Here is a 15391-nt window from a genome sequence, read left to right as displayed (position 1 = left end):
TCATTTTTCTTTCCTTTTTTGTTTATATAAATATATTTGATATTTACTAATTAAAAGATTATATTAAATATTAGAATAAAAGTGGAAGAGGAGAGAAAATAAAGGTGAGACTATTCGTTTGGTAACATGATTGATTTTTATTACATTTTTTTGTTCTCATTTCAGTGGTTAGAACTAAATAACATAAACGCATAATCTTGCTTAATGATTTACTTCATTTTTTTTATTTTCATTTTTTCCTTTAATTATTAGTCGTAATGACGCTATCTTATCTTTTTTCTATTTTTTTTGTTTTATTTTTTTCTTTTTATATTAAGAGCTATAACGGCGAGGCGCGCCCCGAAACTTGTGTTAATCGTATTTTTATTTCTCATCTACAACCTCCCATCCCTTTTATTCGTTTTTACTCGCTTCTATATTCTATCGTCGTATTTCTTTCCCTCTCGGTACGTGAAAAAAGCGAAAATAATAATGCCATCGAGTCTTTCGTTTTATAAAGTAAGAAAGGGGGAGAGCTCGTGTTTTTTTCCCCTTTTGTCCTCACTTTCGTCTCGTTATTTTCCTATTTCTCTCTCTCTCTCTCTCTCTCTCTCTCTCTCTCTCTCTCTCTCTCTCTCTCTCTCTATCTATCTGTCTATCTATCTATCTATCTATCTATCTTTATTTCTATTTCTATCTGTATCTCTCTTTTTCTTCCCATCTCTCTCTCTCTTTCTCTCTCTCTCTCTCTCTCTCTCTCTCTCTCTCTCTCTTTTTCACGTTCTCCCTATATTATACTATTTTTTTTCTTTTCTCGCTTTTGTTCTTTCACCTCTAACGTTTACGTCTTTCGTTTATGGCTTTTTAGATTCCGATCCGACTTTTTAAAACGGCGAGTCGTAACAGGCTCCTTTTTGACTCTTAAAACGCGATCCTACGCAAAAGTCGAAACCTTTTACTATCTCTTTTTTTTTTTTTTCATTGCGATTCTTTTTGTTGGTTTTCATCTTCTCTTTGACCGAAGGTAAAAGAAGTTCGACATCGGAGAAAAAAGCTCTTCGACTCGTTTTAGTTAGAGCTTACGCGAAATTCCTGATATTTATCTTTTCTTGTTTTTTTTTTAACTTTTCTATTTTCTGTCTCTGTCTTCCTCTTTCGCACTCACGTAAATACATCGTTTTAAGGGTCAAGATGAGCAACGAATGGCAAAAAAGTAGGTCTCCTTGTATTTTTCACGTTAAAATGAGCCATGTTACTACTTAGCAATGTGTTAATGTTTTATCTTCATTTTCTTTCCTTCTTTCTTTCTTTGTTTTTTTTCTTTTTCTTTTTTTTTTAATGATTACGAGCGTCCCCTTCCCTCTCTACGCGCGGATAGCTACAAAGAAAAAAAAAATTCGCATGTCGTGTTGAATTTCATGTTGTGTAATATTTTTTTTGGGTCGTCTGTCTGTTTATATTGTTTTCTTTTTTTTTATGTGCACATATACGTACATATAGATACATATTTGTATTTACTATCGTATGTATATATACACATATGTACGTATATGTTATCAGTGTAACATGTTGTTAGGGTACATCATTATTAGTGTTAAATGAATGATAATTTTTAAAATGTTTTTTTGAAAGTTTATACATGTGTGTAGGAACAGTGTTTGTGTATTTGTTCGCATGTGTACGCGTAAATATATACGTTTAAATGAGTCGCTGTTTAACGCCTAAATTATTTCATTTTTATATCAATATATATATATATATATATATATAATATGTATATATCTAACAACAATATGTATATATAATATTATCATCATCGTCATCCTTTTCAATCCTTCGTCTCCAACCGTTTCTTTCGCTTTCTCTTCTCTCTCTTTTTTATTTTTCGCATCTTTTACGTTATTCCTCTGTATGTACGCGTTATTACTTAAATGTTATACAATATATAATTATGTTCAACAACAAACTCGTTTGTGTAATTTCCGGTATCAATAATTCAGTAATTTTTGTTTTGTTTTGTATCGGTTTATTTGCTGGTTTAGCCACTACGCTCACTACTTTATACAAGGGAATTTATTATTATTTTTTTAATATCTTAATCTCTCTACCCTCTTTTCGCTTACTGTTCTTTTATTTTTTTTTTTATTATTTTTTCTCTTTCCTATACCCTCAGTCTCATTCACTCTTCCTGCTACTCGCGTCCAATCCTCGCTCATTTTTCTACTTCTTTTTTCTTCTTTTTTCTTGTTTCTTTTCCCTACGAGAAAATCTCGTTGTTTTTTTAACTTGTCTTTGCGCGAGCAAGCTTCGTGCGATCTTTAGAGCATGCCGAAAGACCATGATCGTCGATCAAAAAGTTACATATTTGGACAATTCATTCCTTACGAAGAAGTCCCGAAATATCGAACTCCTACCGAGGATTCGTTTGTCTTTCTCGAACGTTTACAATTCGTAATTATCGTTGACAATCAATTAGCGGAACGAAGAAGAAAAAAATGAAACTAGAAGAAAGAAAAGAGAAAAAAGAAAGAAAATTATACTTGAGCATAGATATTTTTCTTTTCCACCGAAAGTGTACTTTCAATCTCGCTTTTTTATTTTTCTAAGCACAGCATATACACGTACGAATGAAGGGACTTTCATCGTGTTTCATTATTGTTTTTCTTGTATTTATAATCAACGCGCGCGCGCGCATGCGCATCACTGATTTTTACGTGTTTCTTGGTCTTTTGTCGCGATATATACTCGTCGTGTTTCGTGTCGGTGTACTTTCCTCTTCTTTTCTTTGTGTGTTGTGATTATTATTATTATTATTATTATTATTATTATTATTATTATTATTATTATTATTATTATTATTATTATATTATTATAATTATTATAATTATAATTATTATTATTATTAATAATAGTATTAGTATTATCCTTTTTTTAAGATTAGATGCGTGAAGGAACACCGAAAATATTTTGTATATTTGTATATTTCTGTGTGTGTGTGTGTGTGTGTGCATGTACGTAAGTGAATATGTGTATCGTTGTCTGTACGTTGTGTCGCGACTCAGGCTGCGTGTGTTAGTTTCTTTTTTTTTTCTTCGTTTTCTCATTTTTCTTGTTCATTTTTATTCGTAATACGCGTATATCGGACCTTAAACTTTACACTGCTTATAGAATCTATATACGCATTGTTGTCGTGCTTCGCTCGCTGGTCAGTTCTTTGCTTTTTGGTTAAAAGGTTCCATATAATAACGTTTATTATTATTACAGGCATTCGTAATATTGCTTCTTGGTTCAACAAATTTCGAAATGCGCATTTTTCGCTCGATCACTCGTTCTGTTCGTTCTATCCACTTCTTTGAATATTTTCTTTTTTTTCTTTTTTTGTGTTATCCTATCTTTAGAAGGTTGTTCTGTGTTAGGAGAAGAAACATCGATTCAATACGTTTAATAGGATACAGGGTGACAAATACAATAATATATAAGTAAATAAGTACATGTTTGCGTATATTTATGAACGTTGCAAAGAACGAGCGATCGCTTTGATTTATTCATTCCTCATCCATTTCTCTTTTTCACGTAAAACGGTCTATCGGATCTATCAGTTCAGTATAAAAAACTTTTGGACGATTATTATTATCATCACCCAAAAAATCGCACAAGTCCGCTCGAAGATGGTAAACACGTTACAGAATGTTCCTATCGAAAGTGGCAGTCAAAAAAACAGTGTCATCTTTTTATTCTTCTTTCTGAATCGACCTTTCACCCTATTTTTTTTCTCTCTCTCTCTCTTCTATGACTTTCTCATGAAAAAGCTGGCCCGTATCAATCCTAGAAATCTTTTTTTCTTTTGATAAGTTAAGCCTATTGAATTTACACCTGTTTTTATGTTCTTTTATTTTATCGCAATCCATTTATTTCCTGTTATTCTTTATTTCATTTTTATTTTCATTTTGTTTTTCGGACAAATCTTCATAGTCCCTCGACAGCTAACGTTTTTTGTCTTGTTTCTTATTTATTTATTGTTTTTTGTTTTCCTCTGTCGTAATTCTATTCTGTGTCACGCATATATATTTATATTTATATATATATATTTTTTTATATATATAATATGCATATGTATAATATATATAATAATGATCATAATCATCACCATCATTTATCATTGTTATCATCATCATAATAATTCATCATTATCATCATTGTAATTCTCTTATAGGAGAATAATCCTTGTAATAACGTTACATCAATCGCTAATTAAGTTTATCAATTATTACTTTATAATGCGTTGTGTCGTTGTCTTTGAATTAGTCAAATCGGTATATTGCAAAGTTACGCCGGTAATAATTTAATATATTTTCTTCTTCCTCTTTCACTTTTGTTTCATTTTGTTTTCTTTTTTATCCGATCGACACCCAGAAAATTTTCTTCGTTAAAAAAATTCAGATTTTTTCACTAATTTATCGTTTCCCTTTTTTTTCTTTCCTTATTTTGATAAAATTCTGATCAAGACGAAGACAAAATTCGGAATGTCGAGGAATACGAAATGCACTTTTTGTTCATTATCACTTTTCATATATCTTTTTTTTTCTTCTCTCTTCGCTTTCCATTATTTTATTTTAATATTTTTTTCTTCATCCCTTATCGTCATCGCAAGTCGCATAGTTGAATAATCCCTAAGACGTCATTTAATATTAAAACGCTGGTCGCGCTGGTGCTCGTAGTGACTATTTACATGATAAAAGAACGAAACACCTATCGTAATAATAATCATAATAATTATAATAATAGTACAATAATCTTAACACTTCGGCGCATGTTCAACCTAACTTTTCTTCTCACTATAACCCTTTATCAATTTTTTTTTTCGTCTTTCTTTTTAAACCCTCTTCGTAATTTTCAAATCTACTTAATAAAATATCTAAGCGATGTCATTAACATATTGCGTTGCTCCTTCGACGAAAATTCATTGCGTTCTTTTCGCATGTTTTTCATTCTGTTTTTTTTTCTTTTTTTTAACAGGAAGTTTGATCGATCCTTTTGAAAAGTATCGAAGCTTGGCACAAAGAAAAATTTCCAATAAACGAAATTCGTCGAAGGTGAAACGCCTCGAGTATCATCAAACCGCCATATGTTATTTTCTTATTCTCATTTTCTTTCTAAAAATTAGCCTCTCACTTGATTGCGTAATCTACAAATACGAATCAAGCAGGCTTAAAGGTATGTCTTTTATTTTTATTATTTGTTTCTTATTTCTTTTTTTTTTGTTTGTTTTGTTATGTTATGTTATGTTATGTTCTTTATTTTGTTTTGTTTATTTACTTATTTGTTTCAATATCACGTGCCACGTGCCGCGTGAAGGCTTAGGGTGGCTGAAGTAAGAACTACAAAGGATAGAGACAGAGAGAGGAAAATATAGTAAGTAGTGTATTAGTACTGATGGTGATAATGAAATCGTCGTCGTTGTAATTTTAATAAGAGAAAAAAAGAAAAACAAAAAGAAAAATGATCAAAATCGAGAAAATGATGGTAGAGTCGAGAAGATCGAGAAATCGTTCGTTTCTTTTCTCTTTTTTCTTGTGCCTTACCGATCTTGCATCTTGGGTACGCTCAATTTCAATTATTACGAGACGATGTAAAGAAAGAAAAAAAAAAGAAAAAAAAAGGAAAAAAAGAAAAAGAAAATAGAAAACGAACTGCGAAAAAAGTTGAAAAACCTATTAGCTGAGGCAATAATTAATATTTTAACTGATTACCTCGCTTCGAAAATATAAAAGTTGTACAATCGACCGGTTTGACGGCAGGTATTTGTAAAATTCCATATTAAAATAGCCTCGAGTGCATGTTATTTATCATCGATTCGCGAATAAAACTATAGCGGTTTCGTGCGGGTTTCCCCACATCGAACTAATATAAAAGCACGTGCAATTCAAGCCATTTTTCGATTTAATACACGTATACACACAAACATACATACACATATACAAACAGAGACGTATGTGTATGTATATATAACTTTTTCGTGACGAACGATGTAATAAATTTTTTTGATTTATTTCTTTCTCTTTTCCTTTCTTTATTTTTTTTTTTTTATTTCACTTCTTCCTCTTTTTACTTTAGATTATGACGATCGCGAAGGAAAACTAGCGTGTTTAGAAAGAAGAAAATGTGTAATTTTCCCCGAAACACGATCTTCGAATCGAATTCGAGAAAGTTGACATTTCGTGTTGTCGGTGAAATTATCGAGCTATACAACTTGATGCTTCTTAGAGAATAATTCCGACTTCTGTCCTGGACCGCGTTTTTATTTATTATTTTCTTTTTGCTTTTAGTATTTTCTCTTTTTTCCCTATTTTACCTTTTTTTTTTAAGGTATTTCGTTTTGTTTTTATTGCGATAGGTGATAAGCTATCGGAAAGTTCTATAATGCTATAGGGGGAACGTAGAATTTGTCAATTTTCTTTTTTCTTCTCTTCCGATAGATTTTTTTTTTAACGAGCATAAGAGTAAAATCGACCGGCTTGTTTTTTTTTCTTTTTCTTTTTGTTTGTTTCTTGGTTGAAAACGTGCGATGAAAGTAGGTCGAAAGTGAAAAGGTGATTCAGCCGATCGTCACGGTGCTTTTTTAGAACGTCATCTTTAAAACTTGAAAAATTCTTTTATTGTTAGTATTATTATCGTTATTACTTTCTTTTGTTTATGCAAGTTTGTCATTTTTTTCTTTCTTTCTTTCTTTTTTTTTTCTTTATTTGTTTTATTTTATTTTTTTTTCTTATCGATTTTTGTCGCCGTGACAGTATCGTCGAAAAGTTTCTTCTTAACGAGCTCGAAGTAAAGAAGAAACCTTTTTTACGGATAGAAACACTTATTGATTTTTTTTCTTGTCAAGATACAACACAACGACACACGACATTAATTAACAATAACGGTGTAGATAGCGGTATAAGATCGATCTCTTTTCTTCTTCTCTTCTTCTTCTATTTCTTCTTCTTCTTTCTCGTTTATTTTTTTGTTCCTTTCGTTATATTCGATTTTATCTCCTCTCTTCTATTTACTTTTTAGTCTAAGTGAAATTAGAAGTACGAAATACAAAGGTCGTATCAAGCGTGTCGAAGAAGAAGAGCTTAACAAATAAGAACACGTAGATGGAAAAGTATACTCCCTTTTGGTTATACATTTTTAGCCGACTCTTCCGAAGAGTTGACAGTTTCATAGAACGAGAAACACGAAAAGATCGGAGAAGAATTGTTTTTTAAGAAAGCTTTGACGAGTTTTTTCTTTTTTTTTCGAACGACTCTTGTTGAAATAATAATAATAATAATAATAATAATAATAATAATAATAATAATAATAATAATAATAATAATAATAATAATAATAATAATAATAATAATAATAATAATAATAATAATAATAATATTAATAGTAATAATAATTTTCCCGATTATTATTCTTTAATTAAGTCTCTTGGTCTCTTCACTTTTCTCCTTGATCCAGGCCGAAGTAAAAATATTTTTTTATTGATGTTCCTTCATTGAGAATTATGTTTATAATCCGAGATTTTAAATTCAATCAAAACAATGTGGATTTGTATACTCGTTAAAAGAGTTGTATTCAATGTGTAGAACCGATAAAGATAACAGTTACGCTGTTTTTACGAGTTGGAATGAAATTATATATCGCGAAATCGTTGTTGAAATTTTCTTCAGCAACATACGAGAAAGCTTTCTGAATAATGGCGTGTTCGACTTGTGTCAAAGAATTTGGTTAATTAAATTATACTACTCGAGGATTTTTTATTTCGTTTTGATAAAATCTCAGTCCTTTGAGCAACCGCGAGTTGAATTAAATAAAACGTTAATTATTCAAAAAGATTAAATTATTGAAAAAGAGAACATTGACATGTTTTTTTTTTTTAATTCAAGATAGTTATATTTCAAAATTACTTTTCATTTTAATCTTAATTTATTTTTTTTCACTCGTCAAAACTTTCCTCGATATTTTACATGATATTACGGCAATAGACACGAAGTATGATGATAACAGCCTGCAGAGCGCATGCGCATTGAAATGTTACATCGAAAGACACGAAAGAGAGAAAGAGAGAGAGAGAGAGAGAGAGAGAGAGAGAGAGAGAGAGAGAGAGAGAGAGAGAGAGAAGAATATTTGTTTATGTGTTTGTGTGCATAATTATTTGTATTAGAGTACAAGTAGACGAAGAATATTACGACAAGGGAAATGTGTGTAAAAGAGGAAAAGAAAGAAAGAGAGAGAGAGAGAGAGAAAGAGAGAGAGAGAAAGAGAGAGAAAGAGAGAGAAAGAGAGAGAAAGAGAGAGAGAGAGAGAGATAGAGAGAGAGATAGAGATAGAGATAGAGAGAGAGAGATAGAAACATACATACATAGAGAGAAAGAGAGAGAAAGTGAGAGAATACGATTAAAAGTTAAAGTGAAAGCATCTAAGAGCTTAGAAATTTTCACGAGAGAATACTCATCTGAAGCGATCGAAATTCTATTCATAAAATCCATCAATTTTGAATCTGTATACGCTCGAAATTGCATCATGCATTTCGCTTTCGATCAATTCGAAACAACCGGAAAATTTCGTACGTCCTGTTATAGATGACGCCGAATGAATATACATACATATATAATGATGATGATAATAAGAATAATAATAATAAATACATACATAGATATATCGAAAAATTCACAAGAGAAAGGTATGCGTTTTTTCTATTTCAATGTACATATATCTTTTGGATTCGATAATTGACTTGAAGTGTATATATATATATGTGTGTGTATATGTATATATGTATATATATATATATATATATATATATATATATGTATATACATATATATAATATATATCTGATTTCGTTAAATCTGAGAGAGAGAAGCTATCTGGGAGATTATCATCTGGACCATTCTTAAGAGTTCGATGGACGTGGAAAGTGGAAGTTCCTTTTGCTTCTTCGAATAGAGTTTTCATTCTATTTCTTTTTCTTTTTTTCATTTCCTTTTTCTGATTTCCTTTTAGAAGCGAATTCCATTTCGCGATATCCCACTTTTGTGGAATGCGATCGTATAAGAAGGAGAAGGAGAGCGTAAATATCCAATCTGCCTTGGGTGTTTTCAAATCTTCACGATGGTTGTTTTTTCTTTTTCCTTTTCTTTTTTTCGTGTTATTAATAACTGGACGACACAAGTTATTGATAGCTTTTTATGAAACATAAGAGTCGGCCAGTGAGAGATAGACACATTGACATTGACAAGTAAAGGTAGATATAAACATGCAAAGAGAGTAGGTGAAGGAAATTTTCTTTCTCGATCGCAGTGCATAATTATTGCATAATTATTTTTGAACGAATTACTAACTGAGATATTAAGATTAGAAAGAAATTGGAATTGTTTTGAATTGAATTTTAAATTTTTGGAGATCGTACGAATTGAATTTTTTTTTCGAATTGTTTGTCAAAATATTAAAAAAAAAGATGAAAAAAGAAAAAAATTTATACGTATGTAAGTAGATTAAATCGATGCGACCGGAAATCTCGAGGAGTGTAAAATCGAATTTTCAGGAGCAACCATGTCGGCACGTTCGAGGATGAGCTTTAAGCTTTCGTCGAAAGTTTTTCCTTCTCTCTCTCTCTCTCTCTCTCTCTCTTTTTCTCTCTCTCTTTCTTTCTTTCTTTCTCTCTCTCTTTCTTTATCGTGTAAAAGATCGACTACTACTGAGTTTAAAGCCCGGATGGTAGAAAAGTTTTCGGTTTGTTTTTCACGAACAAACAGTTGCCGAGTCACTACCGACGACGGAAAAATGCAGCCCGTTTGAAATCTTTATCTTTTTTCTCTCCCTCTAACGATATAGCAAAGAGAGGGAGAGAGAAATAGGGAGAGAGAGAATTCTATATATATATATATATATATATATATATATATATATATATATATATATATATAAAATGAAGATCGGTACTGTTTTCGAATTTTTCTGAAACTTTTCGAACTTTTTCTGAAACGAAAGAATTTACTCCTACTATTTTACTTCAAAACTTTTGACTCGATTATTTCCCCGAACGTTTATACGGTTATCTTAATTTTTTTTATTTTTCCTTTTTTCTTGTTTTTTTGTTGACATCGTACAATATTTCAAGAAAGTATTTTAATCAACGCCATCAAATAGCGAAAAATTAAAGAAAGGTCAATTGTATTGTTCGAAAATCATCGTTCTTATTTCTTTTAACCTTTAGACTCTGCGATCGGTTATATTTTTTTTTTTATTTATTTATTATTTCCTCCGTCCTATAACATCAATTCATTCGACGAGTAAGAGTAGGAAAGCGCGTGCATGCAAAAAGAGCGTACATCTTTTACGTTGACACGGATAGTTTATAATTACATCGAGAGAAACACGTAAGTAGTTTTTGTATCTATTTACTCGTTTATGTTTTCTTCAAGCGTAACTACGTTCACGTAAAGCCAACATGCGCGTTCTGAACATCGAAAGACTTATTTTTTTCTTTTCTTTTTCTGTGTTTTTTTTTCTTTTTTCTTTTTCTTTTAATAATCTTTTTTTTTCTTTTTTTTTCCTTTTTTTTTTTTTATTGGAAAGAAGGCCCTTCGACTTATGATTCTATATTTCTCGATCACGCATATTCTTTTTCTTTTCGTTCCTTTTTTTTTTTCTTTACGACTTACGTACATAACTCATAATTTAACAAGTAACGTTCTCCATTGTTTTTCTTTACTTTTCTTGCTTTTTTTTTATTATTCCTATACCACCGAAAAAATCTACGTCACGTTATATCTTTTCTCTCTTTTTTTCTCTTTGGTTTTCTTCTATTTTCCTCGATTTTGTTTTTACATTATCGTGCGTGATACACGTATTGTACGGTTTACAGTTCGCGTGTCGGGAATCTATCAGGATTAAGTTTCGTTTTTCGATAAGCAGTAAAACATAAGGCTTGGAAATGGTCGTTGCTTCGCGAATCATGCGGTATATGCGATGAAGTTCGACGGCGGACAGGTATCTAAGGAGAGAGGAAAGAAAAGAAAAGTAGAAGAAAAAAAAGGGAGAGACTGTTGCTCGAGGACAGATCGGGAGCGTCCGTTTCTTTTTTTTTTCTTTTTTTTTTAATCATTATCTTTTTTAACGAACATTCTATGTTTTTTCTCTTTTTCTTTTTTCTTTTTTTTTCCTTCGGGTAACATTGAGAGGAACGACATCGAAAATAAAAAAATATTTTTTGTCTTCCATCCTCCGTAGAAAAACTGGTTTTACATGTGTCATTTTTTTCTATATTTTTTAACTTCTTTTTTGTTTTTTTTTGGTGCGTTTTTCTTTTTTGTTCTTCCCTTTAAATTCCCCCTTTACCTTTCCTCCCCTTGGCCGTTCAATCCTCTTTCGTTTCTTCCTCGTCCAGAACATATTCTACTTTTCTCGCTCGCTGATTAAAAAACAATGAACAAAAATATCGCAAGTACCACGCATGTTTCTTTTTTCTCCGTTTCGAGCTGGCGGTCAATGCTCCGGTTGTCGCGTCCACTTGTTATCTTTTTTTTTTTTCTTTTCATTTATTTTCGGTTGGATTCAAAACCACGAGTTTGCCTAACTATGAGAGAGAATTTTTGTCAGCTACGAATAAGTTATTGAATTCTAATAGAAAATGAGGAAAAGGCATCGTTACGAGCAAAACTTGACGTTGCTCGCTCGTTCCGAGATAAAAATTCTATCGAACGTTTATGCTCGCATCTTGTACGAAATCTAAAAAGTTCATTTTTTTTTTTCATTTTTCTAATAGAATATCAGACGCCCGAAGATTCTATTTCTCGATCTTAACTCATTCTATTTTTCTCTTTCTTATTTAATTAAAAAAAAAATCGCATAATTTGGACGGATGGAGAGCAAAGGCCGCCGGTTCGGATTCATTATCTTTTCCACTTATTTCTCTTTTTTTTTTCAATTTTCAATAGCTTTTCATTTCTTCTCTATATGTTTGTTTTTTTTTCATTTCTCCACTTCTAATTTTTATCTCTTTCACTCGTTTGACTTTCTCTTTTCGTTCATGGCCCTCGATCCCTCATGGCTTAACTCGTCGCTAACTACGAATACTTCAATTAATATTAACCCCCTACCTTCTCGTTCCTAATTTCATTATTTATTGAAACAACCGTGTCGCACGAAATCTAGCAACTACATAACTCTTGTGTGTTTTATTTTTTTTTATTTTTATTTATTTTTTTTTTATCTTTTTTAATTTAATTTGTTTCATTGTTCTCTCTACCGGCAGATTACCCACCATTTTCAAAAAATTTACTAGAAACTTAGGTACTAACATATGTGTCTCGTGTTATACTTCCGCTTTTCTCTTCTTCCTTTTTTTCCTGTGCTTTCCATTCGTTCATTCCTCTTCTTTTTTAAGCTCATTTTTTACCTTCGCGTCGCAACGTCGATTCGTCTATGACGATTCCGAGTGAGAGAAGAGAAAAGAGAGAGAGGGTGAGAGAGAGAGAGAGAAAGGGAGAGAGAGTTAGAAAGAGAAAGAAAGAAAGAGAGAGAGAGAGAAAGAGAGAAAGACAGAGAAAGAGAGAAAGGAAGAGAAAGAGAGAGAGAGAGAGAAAGATTGCTTCCTTCACGAATTTTTTTTTTTCTATCATTATTTGATCAACTTAGAAAAATACGTAATCGATATTCGTAGTCGAAAATGTTTTATATTCGATCTTGGTCAACTGGTGTTCGTTTTTCAAAAGTGAAAAATAAGAAAATTCGAGAAAAAAGATAGAAACAAAGAGAGAGAGAAAGAAAGAAAGAAAGAAAGAAAGAAAGAAAGAAAGAAAGAAGGAAAATTCTTTTCATCGTAATCGATCTCGATCATAGACTACGTCTTTTTATTTCTTTTTCTCTCGTTTTTTTCTTCTTTCGTCTCTTCTTTGAATTCTCACGAGACGTGACCCGTAAACGAATCGTCGAATCCGTCTTCTTCACGGGCTCTCTCTTTCTTCTTCTTCCACACAGGCCTTTTTTCGAACTCTCCCGTCGTCCCATTTTCCTCTTCCAGTCTTCTTTTTACTTGTTCGCGCACATTTTCAACTCTTGTTTCCGTTTTCTTTTTTTGTCGTAGGCCCATCGACGATCGTTTTCGACAATTCTACCTTCATACTATATTCTACCTCAATACTTTATTGCCCTTTATATATATATATATATATATATATATATATATATATATGTATATATATATATATATATCTTTTACTACTGAAATCGGATGTCTCTCATCGACAATAAAAAAAAAACAAAAAATAGGAAAAAAAAAGAACAAAAAACAAAGAGAGAGGAGAAAGAAAAAAATTAAGCAAAAGAAAACAAAACTTTCGTTTATTTTCCTTTTCTCATTTTTTTCTTCTCTTTTTATTTTTTTCCTCGATGAAAGACGATCGATCGGATAATAACTTGAAACACTTGTCTTTTCTTCCTCCGAAAGGTTAACGCGATCGACCTTAAGCTTTCTCTCTTTCTCTCTCACTCTTTCTTTCTCTCTCCTTCGCTCTCTTTCTCTTTCTTTCTCTCTCTTTCGCTCTCTATTCAGCGTTCTCTTTTCGAAGGTCGAGTAACGATGGTTGGACGACACGCTCGGATCGATCTACGTACGGCGAACGCGACGAAGACAGCACCTTCTCTCTCATTTCCTCCCCCTTACTTCTTCATCCCTTCTTCCTCCTCTACTCATTTCACCAGCAGTAACTCCTCTTCCGCATTTTCCAACCACCCCATCGTCTCCTATTACGATGACACACGATGTCGCGCTCGCCGTCCCTGTTATACTCCCGTAGACTCATTGGAGGCTGCACTTACTTTCGATTTGCGTTTTGATGTCCATCACGTGCGTCTCTATCACGTTTTTCAATTCTGAAACAGATCGAATTTCCAGTGATCATTATGAACGTAATACATGTTCACAATTGAAATCTCATTTTTTCTCGACGTCATTTAAATTCAAATGAAATCACGATAACTCTAATTATTTGTTTGAATTTTAATTCGATTAATCCAATTATTAATAATTATAACAATATGATAAGTGGTCTATAATTATTTTTTACGATTATTCGTTAAAAGATAAAACAAAAACAAATAAATTAAAAGTTGCGAGATAAAAATAATTGGACAACAATGATAATAATTATTATATATCATTATTAACATTGGTTATATCACATTAATATTATAATTATTATTATAATTACTATTCAATTGTTATCGAAATCTCACTTTTTATCGTCGTCATTTAAATGCGGATGGAATCACGTGTCTCGATAATTCTAATTATTCTTTTAGATTTTAATTGGATTAATTCAATTATTAATTGGATAATGATTATTACTTATTTCTATATAATCACAATTATATATATATATATATATTATATATTTATATAAGGTAATAATATAATATTAATTAATGTTATCATTAAATTATTGTTACCTTCCATCTTAAATTTGTTCGTGTTTTTTTTTCATATTATGTTAGAAATATATTTTCAGTTTTATAATTACCGCCTTTATTATCTTTTGTTTCCTTAAGTCAATTAGAATTTATAACGTGTGTATAAGAAAATATAATTAATAAATATAAGTTTAATATGTAAACATCTATAATTATTCTTAATACTCATCCTATCGTTAAGTTTCTCTAACATTTTATCGATAATAGTGAAAAATCATTGTAGCGTTTTGTCAACATAAATTTGAAAAATATCCGTTATCGAATCAATAAAAGGTAAACAATGTTCCATTTATTTAGTTCCCGTAAATGAGCAATCGGAATGATAATGTTTTCGCTCAACTTAGATTCTTTGTTTTGCCACGACGATCTCTCTTCACGGTCCGAAGAACAATGTTAGGCACACGACATCAACGTTGGTTAGATTCGTTCTATTTCTCGAAGCGGTTCTGTTTGATTTCTATCCACGGCTCGTTAACCTCTCATCGATCAAGCCACCCCTGTTTCTCTCTTCCGTTCCCTATCCCGGAAGCTCTGTGCCACGCATTAATTCGTTGCCGCACAATTCGCTCGATATGTACTATGAATTGTGTACCCTCTCACCCTTTCCCCTTCTCACCGCCCCACCATTACCTCCCTCCTCGATCCATTATTTACAACGTCGTTTCGATATCGTGGAAGTAGATATTTCATTCGGTTAAGCTCCTCGATATTCGTCTTCTATATTTTATGTAAATTCAATCTTTTTTGCGAATCTGAAGGCTCTCGCAGAAGCATCGATGGAAATTTTATGTTTCGATCTGAAATACCTGATTGAATTTATTTTTTCCTTGAAAAAAGAAAAAAGGAAGAAAGAAAAGAAAAAAGAAAAGAAAAGAAAAAAGAAAAGAACAAAATAAAAGGAAAG

At 31.5% G+C, this 15391-nt stretch overlaps 1 protein-coding gene across 4 annotated transcripts in view; it reads right to left on the bottom strand.

Annotated features, from left to right (window-relative positions):
* Nucleotides 1-117: 117 nt before the first annotated feature.
* LOC124432823 (complexin) overlaps nt 118-15391 on the bottom strand; it is a 243300-nt gene continuing 228026 nt past the window's right edge. For all 4 annotated transcript variants that reach the window (XM_046982099.1, XM_046982098.1, XM_046982100.1 and 1 more), the window contains one exon: nt 118-13890. In XM_046982099.1, the coding sequence (XP_046838055.1) occupies nt 13817-13890 (74 nt within the window). In that variant the 3' untranslated portion in view covers nt 118-13816. The remainder of the gene's footprint in view (nt 13891-15391) is intronic.

Source organism: Vespa crabro, chromosome 1, assembly GCF_910589235.1.
Source record: "Vespa crabro chromosome 1, iyVesCrab1.2, whole genome shotgun sequence".
NCBI classification, from domain to species: domain Eukaryota; kingdom Metazoa; phylum Arthropoda; class Insecta; order Hymenoptera; family Vespidae; genus Vespa; species Vespa crabro.
The sequence above is the reverse complement of the archived record's forward strand: the minus strand, read 5'-3'. Positions and strand labels throughout refer to the sequence as shown.